This window comes from Morone saxatilis, unplaced genomic scaffold (genome assembly GCF_004916995.1).
Source record: "Morone saxatilis isolate NCDOM2014 unplaced genomic scaffold, NCSU_SB_2.0 Contig10, whole genome shotgun sequence".
Classification (NCBI taxonomy): Eukaryota; Metazoa; Chordata; class Actinopteri; family Moronidae; genus Morone; species Morone saxatilis.
In genome coordinates, this window is record NW_023339652.1 from 7,607,645 (window position 1) to 7,629,224 (window position 21,580).

Below are 21,580 nucleotides of genomic sequence, written 5' to 3' on the forward strand. Positions count from 1 at the left end.
TCAAAATCAATGAAATCGATTTATTGTCAGTAAATTATCAAACATTTGTTTTTGACTTAATCAAGAGGAGTCACTGGAAGCATAACTGATGCTTTCTTACAAATTAGCAGGGATAATCTACTCTATTAATTATCTTTTTGCCCTGTGATAAATGGTGAATCCATCTAGAAAATGTCAGAAAATAGTGAAAAATGTTTAAAAGTCCAAAATGAAGTCATGTTGTGTCAGACCAATAGTCTAAACATCAAATATATTTAGTTCCCAATGATATAATACACAGAAAACCAGCAATAGTCACAGTAGAGGAGCAGAAAACCAAAGAATGGTTGGTGTAAAGGCCCCTACATAGAGCTGTTTCGGGCTTTCTCAGCCGAAAATTGACAATTGTGAGAGAAATATGATGAAATCCTTGGTCGGCAGCCCAAAACAATGGTCCTAGATTGCACTGTGTTACATTTACTTATTTTTTATTTTTTTATTTACTGATAGTGACAGTAAAACTAGACAGGAAACACAGGGGGAGGGAGAGGGGGATGGCATGCAACAAAAGGTTCCCTACTGGAGACAAACAGCTATCTGGATGCCCTTTAACTGTTGAAGTCCACTGTGATTCTTGTTTATTTTTCTTTACTATTTAAGAACAAAAAGGGCGAATACAATTTGACCTAGGCATATTTTTCTTGTTTATGAAGGTGGCAGCTCTGTAATCACACTGCTCTTTAGTGGCTCCACCTCATCACATGTTTGTCTGTGCTGCTGTGATACGGGTTTGTTTTGTCCCCTCAGTACGGAGGCTTTTCCTTCTCATACAGTCTTAATCATCTGCACTCCTGTTACTCCTGCACAAAGCCAGCAACATCAGTGGCGTGTTTACTTCAGCGGTGCGCCAGTCCAAGATTAGCATTGTGTGAATAGGCCTGTCTGCCGCAGTTCTCTGTCTGTGTGCTTAATTAACACTCAGATTGCTCAGTAAGGAGAGGGAAATTTAATAGATCTTGGCCAGACAAGGGGTAATGAAGAGGGCGTCTACCAAAGTAGACCAGTTCAAATGGGTTATTAAGGCAGAGTAGAACGATAAGAAGGATAAAGGAGCAGAAAGTAAAAGGTGACAAGTTCAGGTGAATAAGATGGATGGAGAACAAGGCCAAAATGACTTCATAAATACTAGAAAGAGAGTTAATGGATGGAGGTGGATGGGTAGAAAGAAAGACATAATGGTAGAAAATAGAAGAGAAAAAAAGGAAAATGAACAAAGAGGTGATGATATCAATGAAATAATGTCCAGGCCTGTATCCATTAACAGTGCTGTTTTCATGATGATTGGCTAATCCATCTCATTACTGCCATCAGGAAGCAGGAGGATGCACTCTGCTACAAAAGGTTGCAATTCAGCCAGTCCTGATTATGTTAAGTGATGGCAGTTTATTCTGCAGATGTTTATTAGAGTGGAACAGGCCGGCCAGTGCACATGCACTGCAGACAGAGAGGCTGGATGAGAGCCCAAATATTTAAAAGAGACTCAAGTGTAGTGTTTTGCAATGCAGTTAATATTGCTGTTCTTTTATTAGAGCACACACTAACATTTAAACTAAAGGTAGGGAGTACTGTACTGTTGTGTGTGTTTGTGCATAAACTTCTCATCGGAAATCTGTAAACTGAACTTTATGAGGATGCAATTAGGGAAACAACTCTTTTTATAGGATACAGTGTCTGACTCTGGGGATTCAAGTGTCTAGCTGAGAGAGAGTCAAAATCCCTCCATGGCCCCTCTGTCTCATGAGAGTTGTTCAGGGAGGATCAGCAGGGCAGGGATGATTTAAACTGTAGCTGGAGTATTGGATAAATAACTTAATGGATTTAGTAAAGAGGAGAGAAAGTTTTTTAATAAAAGAGTGCAAACATGTTCAGCACTAAGGTTCAGGGAGTAACATGTACATCCAAAATGCAAGCACACATAGATACACTTGAATATTCAGCTTGTCCATTCAAATACAGGACTAATACTTGGATTTATGACAAAAATAAAATTGATTGTATTCTAAAAAATCAAAAGATAATATGTAATAGAGAATACATTCTTTAGGGTTGCATTGTAGCCCTTATGTTTTGCTGGCATTGTGATTCCATAATAGATTCCAAATGTTATTGATATTAGTTAAGATTAGTTGCCTATACCATGATAATGTGTAAATTATATACATCATCTATATATAGCTTTGTGAATGTATGGGCACCATGTGGCGGTTTTGACCACTAGTAGCTATACGGAGCAATATATTCATGAGCGGTTCCCCATTTTGTTTGTACAAGGCCCAGGAAGCACACCAGGTGCACAATCATGTAAGTTATGCGACATGCATTCCTGTTGCCGGTTTTGCACTATTCCTCTGATTGATAGTTGACGGCTGTTACGCACAAATAAACACAGCAATCTGCTGACAAAGGCAGTAAAGAAGAACACTGCAAGCTAGCAAATAAAACAATATGTAAAAAAATAAAATGCACCACTTAGAATATTGACAAAAAAATGGGTTTGCAAATGTTTTATGAGAAAGAAAGTGCATTTAACACAACAATGGTGTATGTTTTGGTCAGAAACAATAAATGTAAACATTTTTGTTTGTGTACAATAAAACTGAATAGTGCTAGTACTTTAATATAAAGAAGACAATAATCTAATTAAAAGTATGTGTTCATGACAGGTTAAAAAAAACCCAATTTCAATATTATTATTGTGAATATTACCCTATTATTACCCTGAAGACTGCATAGCTGAGAATCTGTGCATTTTATTCCTTTGTGCTAATCATAGAAACTGGAAATATTTCCAGTATCCTGACATATTAGGGTGTGCCAACTCTTTTTATACTTGCTGCACAAGAAATAAAAACTGTAATAATCTGCCAGTAGAGTCAGCTCCACCATAACTGTATTTTTAGGAGATGCAATGATTTCTATTCCTCCCACACATGGGAGCTAATGGAGTCATCTTTTTTTTTTAAACTTCTGTAACTCCTCTTCTTCTCTTTGTCTACATCTCCTCTTTTCTGACTGATGTGTTGTGATAATGAATAATGGCTTTTACTTGAGTCACCTAATCAGTGTACAGAAAATGTCCCTCATATTTTTTACATATTCAATGTATATTTGCCTGCTCCCCCTAACAGAGGCCTACAGTGTGTATCTGTAGGCAGCCACATCACAAAAAAAAGCAAATCACTGGTGGTGAGATCACTGTTGGGGAGGTGGTGGAGTGCCACATTTGCATATTGAAAAGACACATATCCAGACACTGAAAGACATCTAATTTTCTCTTCACTAAAAGCAGTGGACAGGTGAAAGAAGACCTCAACCCATTACAAAAAAAAAAAAAAAATCCTTACCCATACCCGCTAATGTCTCTTTTCAGCCCATGATGGAAATCCCTTCGATTTTACCTCCCCCCACAAAAAAAAGAGAAGAAAATTGAAAAGACCAAACCCGTCCTGTACTTTGAGGATTGTGAATAGAGTGCCCCACAGCCTGCCTGCCTGCCCCACATACGGTGGCTGAATACAAAAGACCCCACTCTGTAAGAGCAATCACTACGGGAGACCACTCTATCTGCACCGCTGCAGCGACAGGTCTCAATGAAGCCATCAGCACACACACTCACAAACACAAAGAAAGACACCTTTGCATGTATACCCCTTATAGGCACACACACACACACACAACAGTACTTTCAATCCATTCCCAAACCCTCATGGCTAATGCATTCTTTTCATCCTCCAGTGGCGGGCAGGAACAGGGAGGGAGATGGGTGGTTGGCACTGATTTAAATATTTAAATTATTTATCACCAGAGAGTATTGAGATCCAAGCCATCCCAAAGGACGTGAGGGTGAATCCAGCCATGTTTTGATTTGATAGTGTGCTGTTATTGCTTGAGGGGACAGGAAAGTGGAAAAAAACATGGACACAATTGCTGATTTTGGTGGACACGTTACTTATTCTGATTCAGTAATGGCGTATTGCTGTAGTCTCTCTATACCAATACTTAAGACATTAATATTAATATACAGCATGAATAAAACTTTCAATGTCGATAATCATTACATTTCAATATAGGTTTATTGCTCTTATATTCCGAGTCCTCCCACCATCATACCATGCTACTGGGGCTGTAAAACATTTTATAAATAATAGCCCGCTGTGGAACTACAGTAAAAAAAAAAAAATGAAGAGGAAGTAAACTGAGTGATGTAATGCATTCAGTTCTTAGATATATCGGACAAGGGAGAGTTCCACTTTGGCTTGTAGCAGCTCGGAGCCTGAGAAACACACACTTGCCTTTCCCTGACAGAGAACAATCCTGGGAAATGGAGGGATTTACTATATAGCTCACGCGATGACAGGGCTGCAGGCTTGAAGGAAAAAACATTAGAATTAAGATTAATGCATTGAGCAGTTCTCGCTTTGACACCTCATTTGATGTCCTTTTTATTTTAAAATGTTTCTCTTTCTTTTTCTCATTGTCAGTCTTTCCCTTTTTACTTTGCCTGCTCTCATGCTGGGTGCAGGCTGGCAGCTCGAGCTCCCTCGTCCTCTCCCTCCCTCTTCTTTATGCGCTCTGCACTCAGTTACAATCTCGAGACAAAGGAAGTCCTCGGCTGGCCCCCATGTCGCTGTCCCTTTCCTCTCTTGTGCGCCATTGCAGAAACAGCGATGATCGTTATCAAGCCCTGAGAAAGAAGATTTCCATTAGGCCAGTGTGATCAAATCTTGGAAAGTTTCTGACATTCGATCTCACATAACCAGAGTTTGCAGGTTGCAACATGCAATATAAAACAAAATCATCATATGTTGTCTTCAGAAGAGATCTTTTGTATATATCTGTGTTCTGTATACTAAAACTAAATTAAACCCATCATTTCTGCAGGGCACAGGTCATGTGCATGGTTTGCTTCTGAGTCAGTACTCGTTAGGTGGCATTGTCTACAGCTGAGTATAGTCTAGTATAGTAAAAGCAATTAGCTGATTTACTGATTTTAAGTTACTATCGTCTTCCATCGGTCTGACTGTGACGTCTGAATTAAAGTTGAATTGATGAATTCTTTATTCAGTTTGTAAACAAAAAAAAAACTTGCACTTGCAACACAAACAGCATTTAAAATGAGCCCCAGGTGACACAGTGGTTAGGTTATAAAGCGAACAGGAAACTGCAAAAGGGAAGGTTCAGTTTCTCTAGTTCCATAGTTCTGGAAGCTTTAGTTGATAAAGTAAAACTACACATTTTTCCTCCATTTTTATCTTTTTTTCCACTTCCAACATTTTTTGTCAGAGTTTTGGTAACTTTCTTATTTTCTTCTGGAAGGTTGAATAGCTTCAGTAAAATCACTTATCACTATTTCTTTTTATTGACATTGAGTTTTTATTCAATCAATCAATCAATTGGAATTACTTTAAATGTTTGGCTTCTTGCATGTTTCTGATGATAGTTATTTTTTGGGTGCTAGTATCTAACTGGTTTTGCCACACCTGGGTTAGAGGGTTAAGCACATCCAGTAAGTTCAGGTCCCTTTGTGCCACAATTTCAAATAAAAAAATAATTTCATTTATATTAGATAGGGCTGAGTGGCCTTTTACCTGCTAGAAGGTGATATGAGATAATTTGTATTGCTGTCAGTCAACAGTCAAATCTTAATCTTACATTGATCTAATATCTGGTGCCTGCTAGTTGGGTAGCATTGGCACTACAGCTGAATGTAGTTTTTATAAAGCCCTGAAGCCACAGTGTTCCATTTAGCGTGTTCAGTGATACTATATGTTTTCAGGCAGTTGTGTTTCTTAATAAAGAAGAAGCTGATGGCAGTCCAACATTCAGTGAATTTGATCATTTGACTGATTATAAGATTCACATATACAAGACTCATTACATTTGTTAAAATTAGTTTAAAATTGTGTTTAGAGAAATGCATACTTTATCAATCTAGGCATCAAAACTGAACTCCAGGTAGAACCTCAGATATTAACAATACTGGAAATACTGGTTTGTAATTTTCTTTTTGCTTAGTTTTTCTGTGTGTTTGTTAGTTTTCTCCTTGGTGCCCACTTCTGGTAGGCTGCTTAGTGTCAGGAAAATAAAATTTGCTGTTATTGACAGCCAGTATGTGATATCTATGCCAGCTTCATCTCTAATCAAATTTCTGATATTTTTTTATTATTATTATACTTTATATCTTGTGTGGGATTCTTCCACTTGTGGGTTGTTATAGCTGCCATTCATCACTCTTAATCCCTGTAGTGAACCTCATTCGTTACAGCCTGTGAGTGTACATGAATGCAGCCCATGTTCCCGGTAATGATCTGCTAATTATGAGAATCCGCAGCAGCCTCGGGGGTGTGAAACCACCTGCCCATGTGTGCGTAAGCAGGTACCTGTGACATGTGTACATGCTGTGTTTTCTACACAGCGCATGTCTGTATTTTTAATCACACACTCTGTGGCCTGTTTATTACATTTGTCTATTAAATTTTACTTATGACTGGATCATCATCAGCAATGTGGAAAACATATTATTCCACATGAAGCCATGCTGATATACAGCATGTGTCTCGAGATGCAGGGGGTTGAATTTTTCCCAAAAAGTCTTTTGAAAAGAAAGTGATTTATTCACATGTTAAAATACTTAGTTTCATAATTTAATGTTTCTTTTTAGCTTAAAGACACTTTTTTGTGCTTTTTGTATGTATGTATTATGTATATGTTGATCACATGACTACTTATATGTGAAAGAGAGGTTTTCTTTTGCAGCAAGCAGAAACATGACTTCAAATTAATGTTAACATTGTTTCTTATCTGCTGGATGTTAGCTAAATTAGCTTTTTGCTTACAATTTTGCCATATCGACTTTAAAGAAAATAATATGTGTTGTGTTCAGAGCTTGCTTCCGCTGCCCCCAAGTGGCCAAAAAAAATCACTAATTGCGAAAAATATAAAACCACAAAACAATATGGAGTATATTACAAAATAACAGCTACATTTTCCCTAACACCTGTGCTTACTGTATGTACTGTACCTACAGTAGACTCTCTTTTATTTGAGGAACTTTATCGGTATTTCTTCTGCCCTTTATAGCCGAGCCATCAAGACCAACCAGGACCTTCTTCCTGAGACTCCGTGGACCAACATCCTGTATGACGACTTCTGGGGCACCCTGCTCACTCACAGCGGCAGCCACAAGTCCTTTCGTCCTCTCTGCACCCTCTCCTTCCGCCTCAACTACGCGCTGCACGGCCTGCGTCCCTGGGGCTACCACCTGCTGAACCTGGTGCTGCACGCTCTGGTCACCGCCCTCTTTACGGCCTTCAGTCGCCCGCTTCTCGGTGGAGGACTGTGGAGCCTGCTGGCTGGCCTTCTTTTTGCTTCTCATGCGGTTCACACTGAAGCAGTCGCTGGCGTGGTTGGGAGGGCGGATGTTGGTGCAGCATTGTTTTTTTTGCTGTCTCTTCTCTGCTATATGAGACACTGTGCACTTCGTGGGAACCCATGTGGGACTTTTCAGAGCAGCTCGGTCACCAGGTGCTGGGGCTGGATGCTGGGCAGCCTGTGGTGTGCTGCAGCCAGCATGCTGTGGAAGGAGCAAGGGGTGACGGTGCTGGCCGTGTCGGCTGTGTATGACCTGTTCGTGTTCCAGAGACTCCGGTTTCGCCAGGCACTTCTCCTCCTGCTGGGAAAGGTAAATTAATGCATGCCACGGGGGCCGGTGTGTTCGCTGGCTCTTGTCTTGGCGTCTCTACATATCCAGTTTCCTCTTCCTTACCTCAGAGGCAAACCTCATCCAGCCAGCTGTTAATGGTTCCTGTATGGTGGATTAGGTTTTATACTTAACATGGTTGTGAGTGGAAATTGTGTGTGTCGCATGCTGTTTGCTTTCCATTAGGAGTGTAATTAGGAAAGCTGTTTGCCGGTGCACAGTTGGTGCATGAAAAGTGAGCTATTCTCATTTGTCATATGCTAAACAGGAAAAACTATATGCAGAGGGGGAAGTTTTCCACTTCCTTGAAACTTCAGTTTGCTGCAGTAAATATAAACACATTAATGCAAGGAAGATTAGGATCTCAGCCTCATTATGTGTGTGTGTGTGTGTGTGTGTGTTTTTTGGAAGAAAGCGGTTGCACAGGAAAAGCTATTTTCAGGGTGAGTTGTTTTTTTGTTCAATTTAAGGTGACAAAGAGTATGTGCAGAAAAACAATAACACATCCCACTCTGGTAAATGATTTGGTGCACTTGTCGAGTAAGCTGTCCAAACATACAGAAATGTGCGCACACACTACCCTTCCTCTGCAGGACTCAATTTTTCCGCTCCAAACTCAAGTTATCTGAGGAGGACAACCTTGACGCAGTGACTCATCTGATTATGGGAATCAGCGTTTGACTGGAAAACCTCCCCTCACAAGCACTCCACATTTGATTAGAGAAACTGCTCCTTAGCCAACATGATGGCCCTCGTAAAATGCATAACTGGTGTAATAAAAAGTCCCCTTGGGTTTTACTAAGCAAGGACAGTCTAGCTCTCATTGGTGTGTCTGTGTGTGTGTGTGTGTGGGGGGAATCTTTTTATAGTGGTTTGTTCTGGAGGAAACATCTATAAATACCTCTGTTTGTTGCAAGGTTTGTGATGTAACCTTGTATAGTACACATGACAAATGTCCTTTTCTGTTGTACACAAACTCCGGCCAATTACAAACTTATGCATGACTCTCTTATTTACACAGCCAGCGTCCAAATGAAAACATATTCTCCCTACAAGTGTGCGAGGCTTAACCGTACCTGTGGGGCAGCTTCTCCAGTAGTCGTTTCTGGCAGAATGATAACCCGCAACTGTTATTAGAGGGGCTTGCGGTGAGTGGCCCAGAGAAGAAGGGAAGAATATGATGTTTTTTCTTCGCAGCGTTTTGGCAGGAGTTGATCTGTGTGTGTGCTTTCATGACTGCTGGACCTTAGCAGATGCAAAACAACAACCTGTCTTCAAATTGCACCAGTCATCTAATTAAAAGCTGTTAAATTATGTTAGAGTAGCTATGCGGGAGGAAAAGGGATGTAACTCACTTGCAGATGATGAGCAGACAAATATATAATCTATAACCTGTTTCAGGGGAAAATCACGCTCGTAAACCATCATAGTATGTGTAAAGACAAAATTGTGTCTCAGGTTTCACTTCTCAAATCTGCTCCCTTCCTGAATATTTTTGAATCTGCCAACCTCAGGGTCGGGAGAGAATACCAGTTTCTCAACTGGGGCAAATCAAAAATCTTGATCTTGATCCTTGATAAGTGAGATGTAAATAATCATTCAGTGCCTCACTTTAAATGCATATTAACTATTTATCTTTGGAAACTGTGGATTCTTGCCCAGAATTTAAGTAAAGTTTGTGGGTTTGAGTAAATATGAGGCTGACCTGACTGACCCTCAGGTGAGTCTGTGGGGTTAAAGAGGTTACGTTTGTTGAACCACCTACCTCTCTGAACTGTTCTCAACCTTAAATTAATGGGGGAAAAAAAGATAAATATTGAATTTCAAACCCATTCTTCTAAAATATTTTTGGCATTGTATTGGAATTTTTTGGGTGTTTCCTGTTTCCGTCTTTCGTCCTACAAACAAAGACGAGCCTTGGAAATGAAACCACAACTGAAACGACATCTGGAGTACTACTTGTTCCAGTCGATTTGCATTCACGGTCTGAAAGATTTCATCCCCCTCTGTGCTTGTCAAAGCTGTTTATGAAAAAATCACATTTCCTGTGTTTTATCACACAGGAGAGCGGGACATCATCAGCAGCCCTCCACCTCTCCTGCCCAGACACAATAGCCTGGCCAGCATCCATGTGCCCGTCCGTCAGGTCCTGGTGCCAACCCACCCCCCCTTGGCAACCGCCAGCACATCTGGCTCGTTTATCACTCTGGCAATGCCCTCCTCTCTTGCCCCAGTCACAGTTATCTTGGCAGGGAGCTCGTTATGTGCCGGGGCCAGCCACAGGGGCAATCGTTTCCTCGATTATGAGCCAGACGTTTCAGGACGCATGGGAACACAAAAGGGAGAGGGATATCGGTAGGGAATAAGTGAGGGAGAGCGAAACTATGCTCTCACTTCCTTTCCTTTATCTGTTGTTGGTCTTTCTCACCTACTGTGCCCTAGAAGCACTTTGGGAATGATCGACTTGGCTTCTCCTGTATCATATTCTACTGTTGAGGGCACAGTCAGCGGCCATTGAATTGTTTGAAAATTGTATTTTTTATTCAATCAAAAATGTTCCATTTCTTCCACAATGAAGCAAAAGATTGAAACCCCCTCCCCCCACATCACATTACCTGACCGCTGCCTCACAGCAGCCACAAACAATGAGGAGATGTAAATCAGCTGCAGCGTGGCACAGGCGACAGATGCTCTTCGGCCAGCACTACATTTCTCATCCTATTAAGTCCCTAATCAGACTGAGATGAGATTTAAAATGAGACAAGGTAGGACAGAGGGAGAGTTAGAAAGTGATAGATGGAGACAAAGGAAGGTGTGGTGTTAGCACTGCAGCCTATTGAGAGGGCAGAATGAGTCTGGCATGCCAGGATCATAGAAACATAATGTCTTTGTTCTTTACGCTCGCCGTTTGTCAATGGCTAAAAGAAACTGGTTGATGAATGAGGCTCCAGGCTTTAGACGGGGGCCAGGGAAATTGTTTGCTTTTGTTGGTAGTAGGAAAAGTCAGAGATCTCTGCTAAGCCTGAGGTAAACTGCGATTCTTTGGCAGGCAAGATTGATTTCATTCAAGGTGTTTATTTAAATGTTGAGCCAGACTTTTAAGCATTTACTTGACTGAATAACATCAACGTCAGTGATCATACCTTTCAGATAAATCAAAGGTGTGAAATTAAATACAGTTCCTCAAATAGAAATAAAGCAGGATTAGATGGGAGGACTTTTCTCACTCTCCCTAATCCTCCATATTCCACTCCATTGGATTTTCTTACTGAAAACAATGTGTGCACCTGGAGTCAAATGAAAGATGAGAGATTTTACTGAAGGACATGGATAATATAGGGCTCTGGTTGTATTCTTGCAATTAACGTGTTACGGACTCCTCCTTCTCATTTGTCTCAATGAGCGCTGCAGGCACGCAGATTAAGTTCGGTGTAACCAGCTGACGGCTTGATGAATGTTGTGTCAATTATCATGTGGCAGAAGCACTCGGCTGCGAAATTATGCCCTCTGTTGCAAGTTCTGCTGCATGCTCTTTATTTAGCTTGCTATCATGGGTAATACCAAAAAGTAGTCCATGTTCAGGCTTTCTGACACATTTAAACAACATATCATGTCAGAATTCTTTTTAATTCTTATCCTAAACCTGCCATACAAGTGTTCCAGATTGGATTCAGCTGCACAAACTTATTGTAAATTGCTTTAATATACTTGATGAACACCATCTGAAATCACCAGACAAAACCTAACAATTTCAGCTGTGTCAGAAGTGGTATCTACATCAGTAAGTGTTCTGTGGTGTGTCCCTTGTGATAATGGCAGCTCAAATTACACAGAAAATTTGCGAAAGCAGTTCCAGCAGCTTCAACACATTATACAGAAGGCACACCTGAGCGTCTTCTCAATCAGCAAACAGATTCAGGTGTATTACCACTAGTCTCTGGGCTGTAGTAGGGCCAACACGGATTTTCACGTAGCATGAGAAAACCAACAGATAGCTATCAGATTTATGACCTATACGGTGACGCATAAGTCGCATCTTGAATTTGCATGTTGATTTTGTCCAAATACAAGACATTTGAGGTAGGAAATGTAAATGGGGCCTTAAATCACTTGTACATGCCAGTTAAGAACTAATCTGTTAACACAAGTGGTTCTTGCATGAGCCTCATTGTGATTTTGCACTGGAATGTGCGTTTGAGCTGCTCATTATCTTCAATAGCGCAAATCAATTGATCTTTCAAGTAACCAAGTAAGTATGAAGTGGGGCCAACAAAGCAAAATCAGACGCACGACATCTCATCAAGAGCATCAAGAGTCCTTACGTTGTACTAAAACCCCTTTCACACGGATGTCACTACATTATTCCCACTGGAACTTCTTTAAATGTTAAGTTAACACCACCGGCGCCCCTGCTTTGATCAGCTGTCTTAGGGGATAGCATACGAGGCTTCAACCTGTGACCCATCTCATTACAGGTCTCTGTGCCAGCAGCAGCAGGGCTTTAAAGGAGAGAACTATGGGGTAATTAGGTCACTCTATCAAAGTCAACCCTCTCAATGCCAGCCATGGTGCTGCTGTCTGATGACTTGGGTGAGTTGTGCCAAGTCAGCAGAATCCAGAACACATTAGAGAGCTGGAAAAAGAACTGGATGCATGCCTCGCTGTACCTTTCATCGCGATTTAGCATGTCACTGGTAATGCATCAAATACGAGCGCTGCTGGATGTGTGTTGTGCAAACACAGTGCGTCCAAAACTTTGAAGGCCTTTCCATGCACATGTCACTGAGAAAGAATTGCTCCACAGTAGGGAGATGTAGCTCCCACCTCAACTTTTTGAAAACTTTCTCATTTGAAATCTATACCTTCATTATTTATTTAAACTTTTAATGAATAGTAATGGTAAAGTGTTTGGTTTTGTGTATATTTAAGAGAAATCTACCGTAATTATAATTATCAACAATGTTTTTTTTTCTCTAAAAATGGGTTTTGGAGGATAACTATAACACTTTAATTTAACTTTCTCAAACAAGTTGTTGAAAAAAATCCCATGCTTGATCAGCCCTATGCTGGAAAGAGTTATGAGCCATTTAAATTGGACACGACTTTAACAAGAATAGTCCGGAAGATTGATCCCCTGCTGTCTTGCGTCAGTCCACAGCAGCTTTAAACAGTGCACGCATGAAGTCAGCCGTATCCCGCTGTTTCTTCAGACATGTTTTAAACACTCTGCACGCTACAGTGTCAACAGATGGACCACACACTTGTGGGATTAATAAAATGAGAGCTAATAATGAATGGCACCACAAAAGATGAAGGCTCGGGAGCTTAATAGTGTGTGTTTATATGCGGAAAGAGAGAGATGGAGAGAACGAGAGAGGGGTTAATTCAGGAAAGAAAGTGGATAATAAACTGAAAGAGAATAAAAAGTAGTAGAGGGAAAGCCACAGAAATTGATGCTGAATTTCCAAATGAGGATCCAAAATGGAGGAGATATGTGAAAGAGCGTTAGGTTCAAAGGCTTGGAGCGAGCAGCATGTTACATTTGACAGTTGGCGGAGGATTATGCGGCAGCCTTCTTCCATGGATACACACAGATCTCATGAAGTCCAATCAATCAGAGCAAGAACCAGTTCCCAGGAATTTAAGTGAGATAGCAGGAAAGCGGAGAACAGTGAAATTTAAAAAAAAAATCTTTTAAAAAAACACTCACTGACGATACATCTGGTATTTGTGGCTGTATTTTAGTTTTTTGATGTAGCACTGTTTATTTTCCCACTGATAATAACAAATATATATTTTACCTATAGAGAATATAACGTCAGTTAAGTATATCTCCAGAAGTTGAGTTTTTTTTGAGGAAAAAGTATTTTCAGCCCGATATCGAAAACATGCTAACTTTGCACTCATCGCCTCCATTGTAAAGATTTTAAAGCACAAAGTCCGGTAAAAACATTATGGTTAGACGGCAAGTTGCCCCAGAAGTAGATCCACATTAGCTAATCCAGGGGGCTACTTTCTGTGTTTAGTCTCAAGGGCTTCAAGAATCCCTGTGTTGTCTTAAACCCCCTTTAACACCAATGTCCCGCCATTACTCATAACACCACTGGTCTTCATCCTGTGAATAATTTCATTACAGGTTTCTGTGCAGACATGGTGCTTTTATGAATAAATTCTTAATTTTGTATGCACCGCATATGGTCTAGGCCGCTGGTTCTCAAACTATGGTAAGATCATTCCAAAAAATATATCAGAAGATCCTGTGTGTACCACTATACAGAGGAAATGTTTTTGTTTTTTTACAAAATGATTGATTTATTTGATTTAAAAACACAATATTATCAATAGAAAATAATAAAAAAATCAAAGTTTGAATGAAAATACTGTAATATTTTGTTTCACTATCAGCCTGTTATATAATCACGTTCATGCACGTAGTGTGGGCATTCATTCATCCATGATTAGTTAAAAGCTAAAATGTGAGGGCAAGATAGTAAGCAGAGGTAAAAGTATATGGTTCAAAAACACTGCAATCATGGCTCCAAATGGGAACTATTGGGAAGAGAAGTGTAGAACCGGTTCAATTCAGTATTCAACAACAGTCAACAGTAAAAAATCTTATTAGGAATTAACCTGCCTCCCGAGTGAAGTGTGTGTAGCTCAATACAATCGGCCTACGCTACTGGATTTTAACGTCGGCCATAATGGTGGTACCTGGAGAGCCTAATATTTTCTGAGGTAGTATGTGGTGTAAAATGTACTTATTTTCTCGTTGAAGTCTGATCATGGGGCGAGCATGAAAAGATAAGTTGCTATGATGACTTTGTTACAAAAGACAAAAGGCAAAAGGTGGTTTAAAGATTTTTATTGAGTTTATGAAAAAAACAATTGAATTTGACAGACAGACAAATAAAGACAAATAAAGACCGAATAGACCTTTCCGGTTGTAGCAGTTTGGCTTGTTAAACACAGGTGTAACTCATAACCTTAATTAGGTCCGTCCTGGTGTCGAGCATGCTAGTTCAGTGGCACGCTTGAATGTGGCAGGGCCATTGTTAATGTGATTAGTTACACCTGTACTTCTCCTGCCAGGAGTCAAAATATGCACCACGAGAAAGGTCCAAGAAATGGCAAGAATTCTGTCTTAAGTTTATGTGTTTTTTAAAACTAACCTCTTAGAGCAGATTCATTAAGAGCATTAAGCTCAGCTCAAGCTCATTTTAAGGTCTGTATTAGTGAGGTTACTGTCCTGCCAATATTCCTCTGAGCATAGAAAGACAAAGTAAGCTGGAATTGTTAGGGAAATCAATAAATCAACTGCTAAATCGAGAGGTTAAAGGACTTTTTAGAGCAATTAGAGGGTGTAGTTGAGTAGGGAGTGATTCAGTTGGTTGGTTATTGAAGATCTATTTTCAACCGACCACAGGAGACTCTACTGAGTTGGGAGGAACGGTCGTTGTAGACTAGTATCACTCTTACAGGAAATAAAAAGAGGCAATCCTGCCACTTCGTGCCTACTTCAATAACCAACCTGCAACCTGATGCTTCTAAAAACACGCTAATTAGAAAGCTTGTGTTAAGTTGGCTAGAAAACTGCAGATATTTGCTGCTGAGTTTGTGAATTTATGGCCATACATCATTGAAAAGCAGAACCGGCCTCCGCTCTAGCACACTTGCAGTTTGACTTCTCCATGTGTGATTGATTGGGGAGTCAATTAAGGAACGATTTCGAAATAGACAAGGCAGCGAGGGGTAAAATGAAGCTCATTCACCTAAATACCACAAATGACTCTCTTGCTGGAATTGGCTTATCTTCTAATACCAAGCAGAATTGGATTTCTCAGACAGTTTCCTCCCTTGACAGCCAACATGGGCCCATCCATCAATAAGCCCCCCCCCCCCCCTTTTTATGTAAAAGGCACTCTCTCTTATCCTTTGTGTACCACCTTTCAGCGTTCAAATCAATATCCAATCTTTTTCCACTCTCACTTCCCCACTGCCTCTCAGAGTGCTCCAAAGTGTTGAACTCCTTGAACTGGCCCTTTTCCATCGTACTATTAACAAGTGACTTTCTGTAACTAGCTGTGCCTACACTTCGTACCTTAGTTAAACTCTTCAGGGAACTTTTCCGTTTCAGATCCGGAGAAATCAACTGGAGCCAAAAGGTCAGGCGAGGCAGTGCTAAACCTCTTATTCTAATCCTAACATGGGTTTGTTATGGATAACTTATGTTTTCCATCATGGTTCCTCAAAGTGCACACATGAGCTTACTCATGCATGCTCATTGTAAGAGAGGAAATAAATCTCTCTAAAGTTTATTAATGAGACAATTGAAAGCTTGTTCTTTGTTCTTTGTGTAGCTTTTAAAAAAGATTTTATCTGCCTATTGTGCAATTCATTCAGAGCGGATTATACAGAAAGTCTAAATTATTACTATAGTAGCGTAAACTGACTTAAGAGATAAAAAAAAAAAAGTAGGGCCACACTGGATCAACACTTTGAATTATAGATTCTCTGATGATGATTATCAGTTACATCAAAGCCAACACTGATAACACAAAAAACAGACCACCAATATACTACTGCGCAATAATACAAGACAGTGTAAAGAGTATTTACAGTATGTAAGCATGTACCAGCTCTAATTCCTTGTGGACAGGTTCAAATAGAGTTCATATTGCACTGGTGCTCGGAAAGAATAAATGGGCTCAGAAAATAGAAAGGAAGCAGCATCTCTGTGATCATCACTCATGATGTTATGTCGTATTTAGTCCACTAGGTAAAGAACATGAATAACAAGCACTTTCTGGTCAGGACTGCGCCAGGCTGTCTCCGTAAATAAGTCTTTGCCTATATATGACATTCCAGTTTCATCAGTGTTTAATGAAAGACATGAAATCAGATTTACTTAAACTTGGCAAAAACACACTACTAAATCAGATTTAAGCGGTAATTGATTTCAGAAAGCATCATATCAGAATGTTGTATTGAAGAAATCTGACATCAGAGCATCTGACACAGAAAGCTAAACAAAAATTGTCTTGCTGTCATCAGTCTTATGGCTATGCCTTCCCATTTCTTTCCCTTCTGTCACTGATCAATGTCATTTAACAAGCCATTGATCATAGGTCAAGAGGTTAAGGATGTGATCATACAACCTTGTTATGTTTTAGTAACTGTAACTCAAACTGCCGACCATAGTGAAGCAACTGAAATGAATTACTTTTGCCCCAGTGGCGTATCACATAGTTCCAGTCTCTGGCTTTAAATCTAATTTATGCATCAAAGACTGATTTAACAGATTTTTAAAGAATCACCAACCAAATGTCATCTGCATTTCTTTCCAAGTATGTATCAATGCAGCCATTTTTAAGGAGTTTAACATGATCTAGTTTAGAAAGGGAGCATTCATTCAAGGTTGCAGTGAGCGCTCGGTTGGCGTGTGACAGTTCGTTTAAAGGTGTTGCGTGACAGAGGACCTAATGGTGATCATGCTGCAGAATTAATGCTCTTATGAGATGTAAACAGCATCTGCATACCAACACAATGAGTCCTAAGCTGATTACCAGTCACACTCACTGCAAAACCTGACAGGCAACAGCGAAAGACTTAGAGAGAAAGCCTCTCATACTTCAAGTTTACTTCAAAGTTGAGCCCAGCTAGGTCATAACTGAGGAGATTGTGGTTTACTAACGTATAGAAAATTATAGAAATAATCCTTACTTCACATCTGTATGGAAGAATGATGATTTTTCTCTTTTTGTTGATTTTGGACTTTTTCCCTTCTTACCCTTAATAATATGTTCTCGACATTTCAAAATAATGCATCTTTCACCAGTTTGAATATGACATATTTAATTAGAAATGATGATTTCTTCATATAAACAGTCACATTGTTGCTGCCCAAAAGTGACACCCATTATAGGACACAGCTGTCCAAATCCCAGTGTGTCTTTCACCAGTTTGAATATGTCATATTTCACTATTTTCATCTAAACAGAGCTGTGTTGTTTCTGGCTATGGTGCATTTTAATTTTAAGAACTATGCTAGTGTTACAAAGAACTGTATAATTGTACATGAGTGCGGTTTATGCCCCAGGCGGCTATCAAAAACATTCCAGAGATAGCTTTGCATAGTTTCTTTTTCTATACAACAGTGGGATAATACATTTGGAAGTTTCTAGGATTTATAAATCAAACCTTAACAGCTCATACTGAAAGATCGGGACTAACAGCTTGTTGTCTACTGAGACCACAAATACATTTACAGGACCATTGTCACTCTGGTTCAGCTCTTATCCAGACCTTGAATAACTTGACAGGTATTAAAAAGCCTTCTTATATGAAAACAAATTCAGGTGCTCTGGAACACGGAAAAATATTGTGATTTTGACTAAGCTCTTCTGGACTGAAATGTTGATTTAGGTGTTTTCCTTTAGCATGAGTTTTTTTCCTCCTCTCTTTCAGAAAAAGAACATCAGTGTTTTGCTGAGTCTTAGTGCGCTGGCTTCCTGGGGAGTGATTCTGCTGTCAGCTCGCCTCTACTGGATGGGCAATAAGCCTCCCAACTTCTCCAACTCTGACAACCCTGCAGCTGACTCACCACATTTTCTCACTCGAACGCTAACGTTCCTCCACCTGCCCGCCGCCAATGCCTGGCTCCTGCTCTGCCCCGACAAGCTCAGTTTTGATTGGTCCATGGACGCTGTGCCCTTGGTCAGGTCCTTAGCTGACTGGAGGAACCTTCACACTGTTGCCTTTTATGGTGGATTTATCCTCCTGGCTTTGTTTGGCCTTCGTAGCCCCACCTACAAAGCCAAAGAGACTAATGGGAAGGCCTATGTCACTAATGGGAAATCAATCACTAACGGGAATGGTTACCATGCCCTTGACACAAACCATAACACAGACCAGGGACTGCCAAAGTCCACCTTGAATGGGTCAGGTGGACCCCACCACTGCCCTCCACGGACCTCCCTGCCCCCTACAGAAAACCTAGTAATATTTTCATTAGGCATCATGTCATTGCCTTTCATCCCAGCCACAAACCTATTCTTTTATGTAGGTTTTGTAATTGCAGAGAGGGTACTATACATCCCCAGTATAGGCTTTTGTTTACTGGTTGCTACTGGTGCAAGAACCTTGTATGTCAGACTGAGGACTAGAGGCTGCAAGGCCTTACTGTTGTGTCTCTGTACGGGACTAGTGCTGCTGAATGGACTCAGAACTGTTCAAAGAAACAGGGACTGGAGCAATGAGGAGAATCTCTACAAGTCTGGGATTGGTGTGAATCCTGCTAAAGGTGAGAGAAGGGCACTGTTTATCATTAGGGATGGGTATCAAACTTTAATACCTTTTTAGTACTGACTGAAATCTCTGCATAGCATCAGTATTCAAAGCTGCCAAGCACCACCATCTGATTTAAAGCAAGACAATATAACTTTGAATGAAGAAATAACACATCCTTTATCTAATACACTCTAAATCTTATTGCCAAAGTGGCCTGGTATGACTAATGTGGCTAATGTGTCATTAACATAACACCTTATTTACTTGCTACTTTTACATAATGTTGCATTTGCCTATGTCACTTGTGGCCATGATGACATTCACAAGAAATTCAAATCTTTCATTTTGCTAACTTAAAGGCACCCTGCAAAGTTTTTGGCCACTAGTGGCACTACGAGTCCCTGGCTATTTGTCTCAAGAATGCCCACGAGGAAGTACAACACGATACGCATTACTGAAGATGGTTTCACATTATTGAAATGATTGACATTCAGTACATTTGTTAGATCTCAATGGGAACATTGAATCTAAACATAACTTTTGTTTGTTTTAAAGAAAACAGTGGAAATAAAGTTAAACTAACATCTCTGCTTGGGGAACTTCAACACAGTTAAATCCACAGAGAAAACCACAGTTATTTTAAAGCCAGTCTTTCATGAAGAGGAAAATTTCATGCAAGACTGGTTTTAAAATACTTCAAATACAGAAGTAATTCTAAGTCACATTACATTGATGAACATAAACAGTATAACTATGTAGGCTTTTGTGATTACTTATTATTCAATTAACCGATTACAGTTTATTTTGGCAAATTGATGGCAATAACAATATTTTTACATCAATGCCAAAAGTTTTTCCACTCAAAAAGTGCAACTTTTTGACTGACACATGTCTCCTGTAGCCTGGGGAAACTTGGGAAACGTACTGAAGAACCAGGGCAAGATGGCGGAGGCGGAGAAGGCGTACAGAAATGCTCTGCACCACCGAGGGAACATGGCTGACATGCTGTATAACCTGTGAGTGTTAAAGACGCCAGTTCCCCCTCCTCCTGTTTGCAAAGTCTTGACACGAACAAGTTCTGATTCCCCCTCATCCATCACTTGAGATCGCAGCGGCAGAACAAGAAAGGCAGAAAGAGAAAGGAAGGGAGAAGGGAGAATGACAGAGATGGTGACAGACAGGAAGAACTTAAAGAAGCCAAAACAAAAATAGATCTAATACAGGAGGAAAGAAGCAAGTGAGACGCAGAGCTAAGAGTGATGCAAGAGTGTGACAAAAAGGAAATAACTTTGTGTGTCCCTGGTGACTCTTTGTACCTTCTGCTACTGATTAGATTAGTCGTGGTTTGCAGGGCCTATGGGAGATCACTTCCAATTCTGCAACACAAGGTGTCAAAGGTGCCAAAACCTCATAGCAGACCCATGTCTTTTGCTCTCATGCTGACACTGTTTTTCTCCCTCTCAAGTTACGGGTGTCAGGAAGCTGGCAAAGCAACATAGGGAGAAGGGAAAACCGAATGTTGGTGTTCTTGCATTCTTTAAAACGGAGGTGCTGTTTGAATATGATGGATGGTTGGGTATATTGGGGTTATGTGTTGGTATATTAGGTAAGGGATACAGAAGCTGCTACATTTTGTTTTTATTTCTTAGCTTTCACCCAAAGTGCCCTCATCACTTTGACGTTCTGTAATTTTGGGTAAAGCTTACTTTAGCTTCACAGATTTAAAATAACAAGACCAATCCTCTATTATGCAGTTTATGGTGTTATAAAATTGTCTCACATTTTTGCTTTTTTTCCTCTCTATTAGTGGCTTGCTGCTCCAGGAGAATGAGCGTTTTTCCGAAGCACTGCATTATTACAAACTGGCCATTGGGAGTCGGCCAACACTGGCATGTAAGTAAACTTAAGAGAAAGTCTAATTTTGTAGCTGATACGTGATGTTTGGAGTGGTTGTGATCAGGGGAAGAGTTATCAGCAATTAGATGTTCTCATTTTGGCTGAGTCTTTGTTTGGATTAATTAGATGTGAGCTAAGGGTCCATTACTGGACCATCATCATGGTCCAACTTTAGTGCTGAATTAGATGTTCTGTTCGGTACCACGTAGTTCATTTGGAGGGCCATATTCAGCCTATTTTAGCTTGACGGTGAAGTGATGAGATTCAATCTCACACTTGAGTGCTCGCATTGAAGATGAGGGTACGTCTTTTTACTGTACCAAGGACAATTTTATGAGAGAGGACAGGTTTCCTGGCTGCTTTTTCAACTTGATAAGTTATCTTGAACTCGTCCTTAGCCTAATCTCCTTTTAGCCAAATTTATTTCTTCTTCTTACTTACTTTTCTTATAGTAATTTTATCTTTCTTTGACCTCTGTCCTGTCTCCTTTTGGATATATTATTGCATTTCGATCTTCCTCAACTAGCTTTGTAGATCTTCCACATCGTAAACAAACCTTTAACAGCATTCGAACTTAGACTTAGATCTAGTTGTTGAATTTGTAAGTGACAGGTTCTAATCCTGTGTTTACATTTGGATGGCAGGTTGTGCTGTTTCAAT

At 40.1% G+C, this 21,580-nt stretch overlaps 1 protein-coding gene across 1 annotated transcript in view; it reads left to right on the forward strand.

Moving 5' to 3' along the window:
• Nucleotides 1-21,580, forward strand: part of tmtc2a (transmembrane O-mannosyltransferase targeting cadherins 2a) — a 56,634-nt gene that overhangs the window by 19,131 nt on the left and 15,923 nt on the right. The window contains exons 2-5 of the mRNA XM_035677593.1: nucleotides 7,120-7,720; nucleotides 18,203-19,037; nucleotides 19,926-20,040; nucleotides 20,832-20,917. Coding sequence (XP_035533486.1) covers nucleotides 7,120-7,720; nucleotides 18,203-19,037; nucleotides 19,926-20,040; nucleotides 20,832-20,917 — 1,637 coding nt within the window. The remainder of the gene's footprint in view (nucleotides 1-7,119; nucleotides 7,721-18,202; nucleotides 19,038-19,925; nucleotides 20,041-20,831; nucleotides 20,918-21,580) is intronic.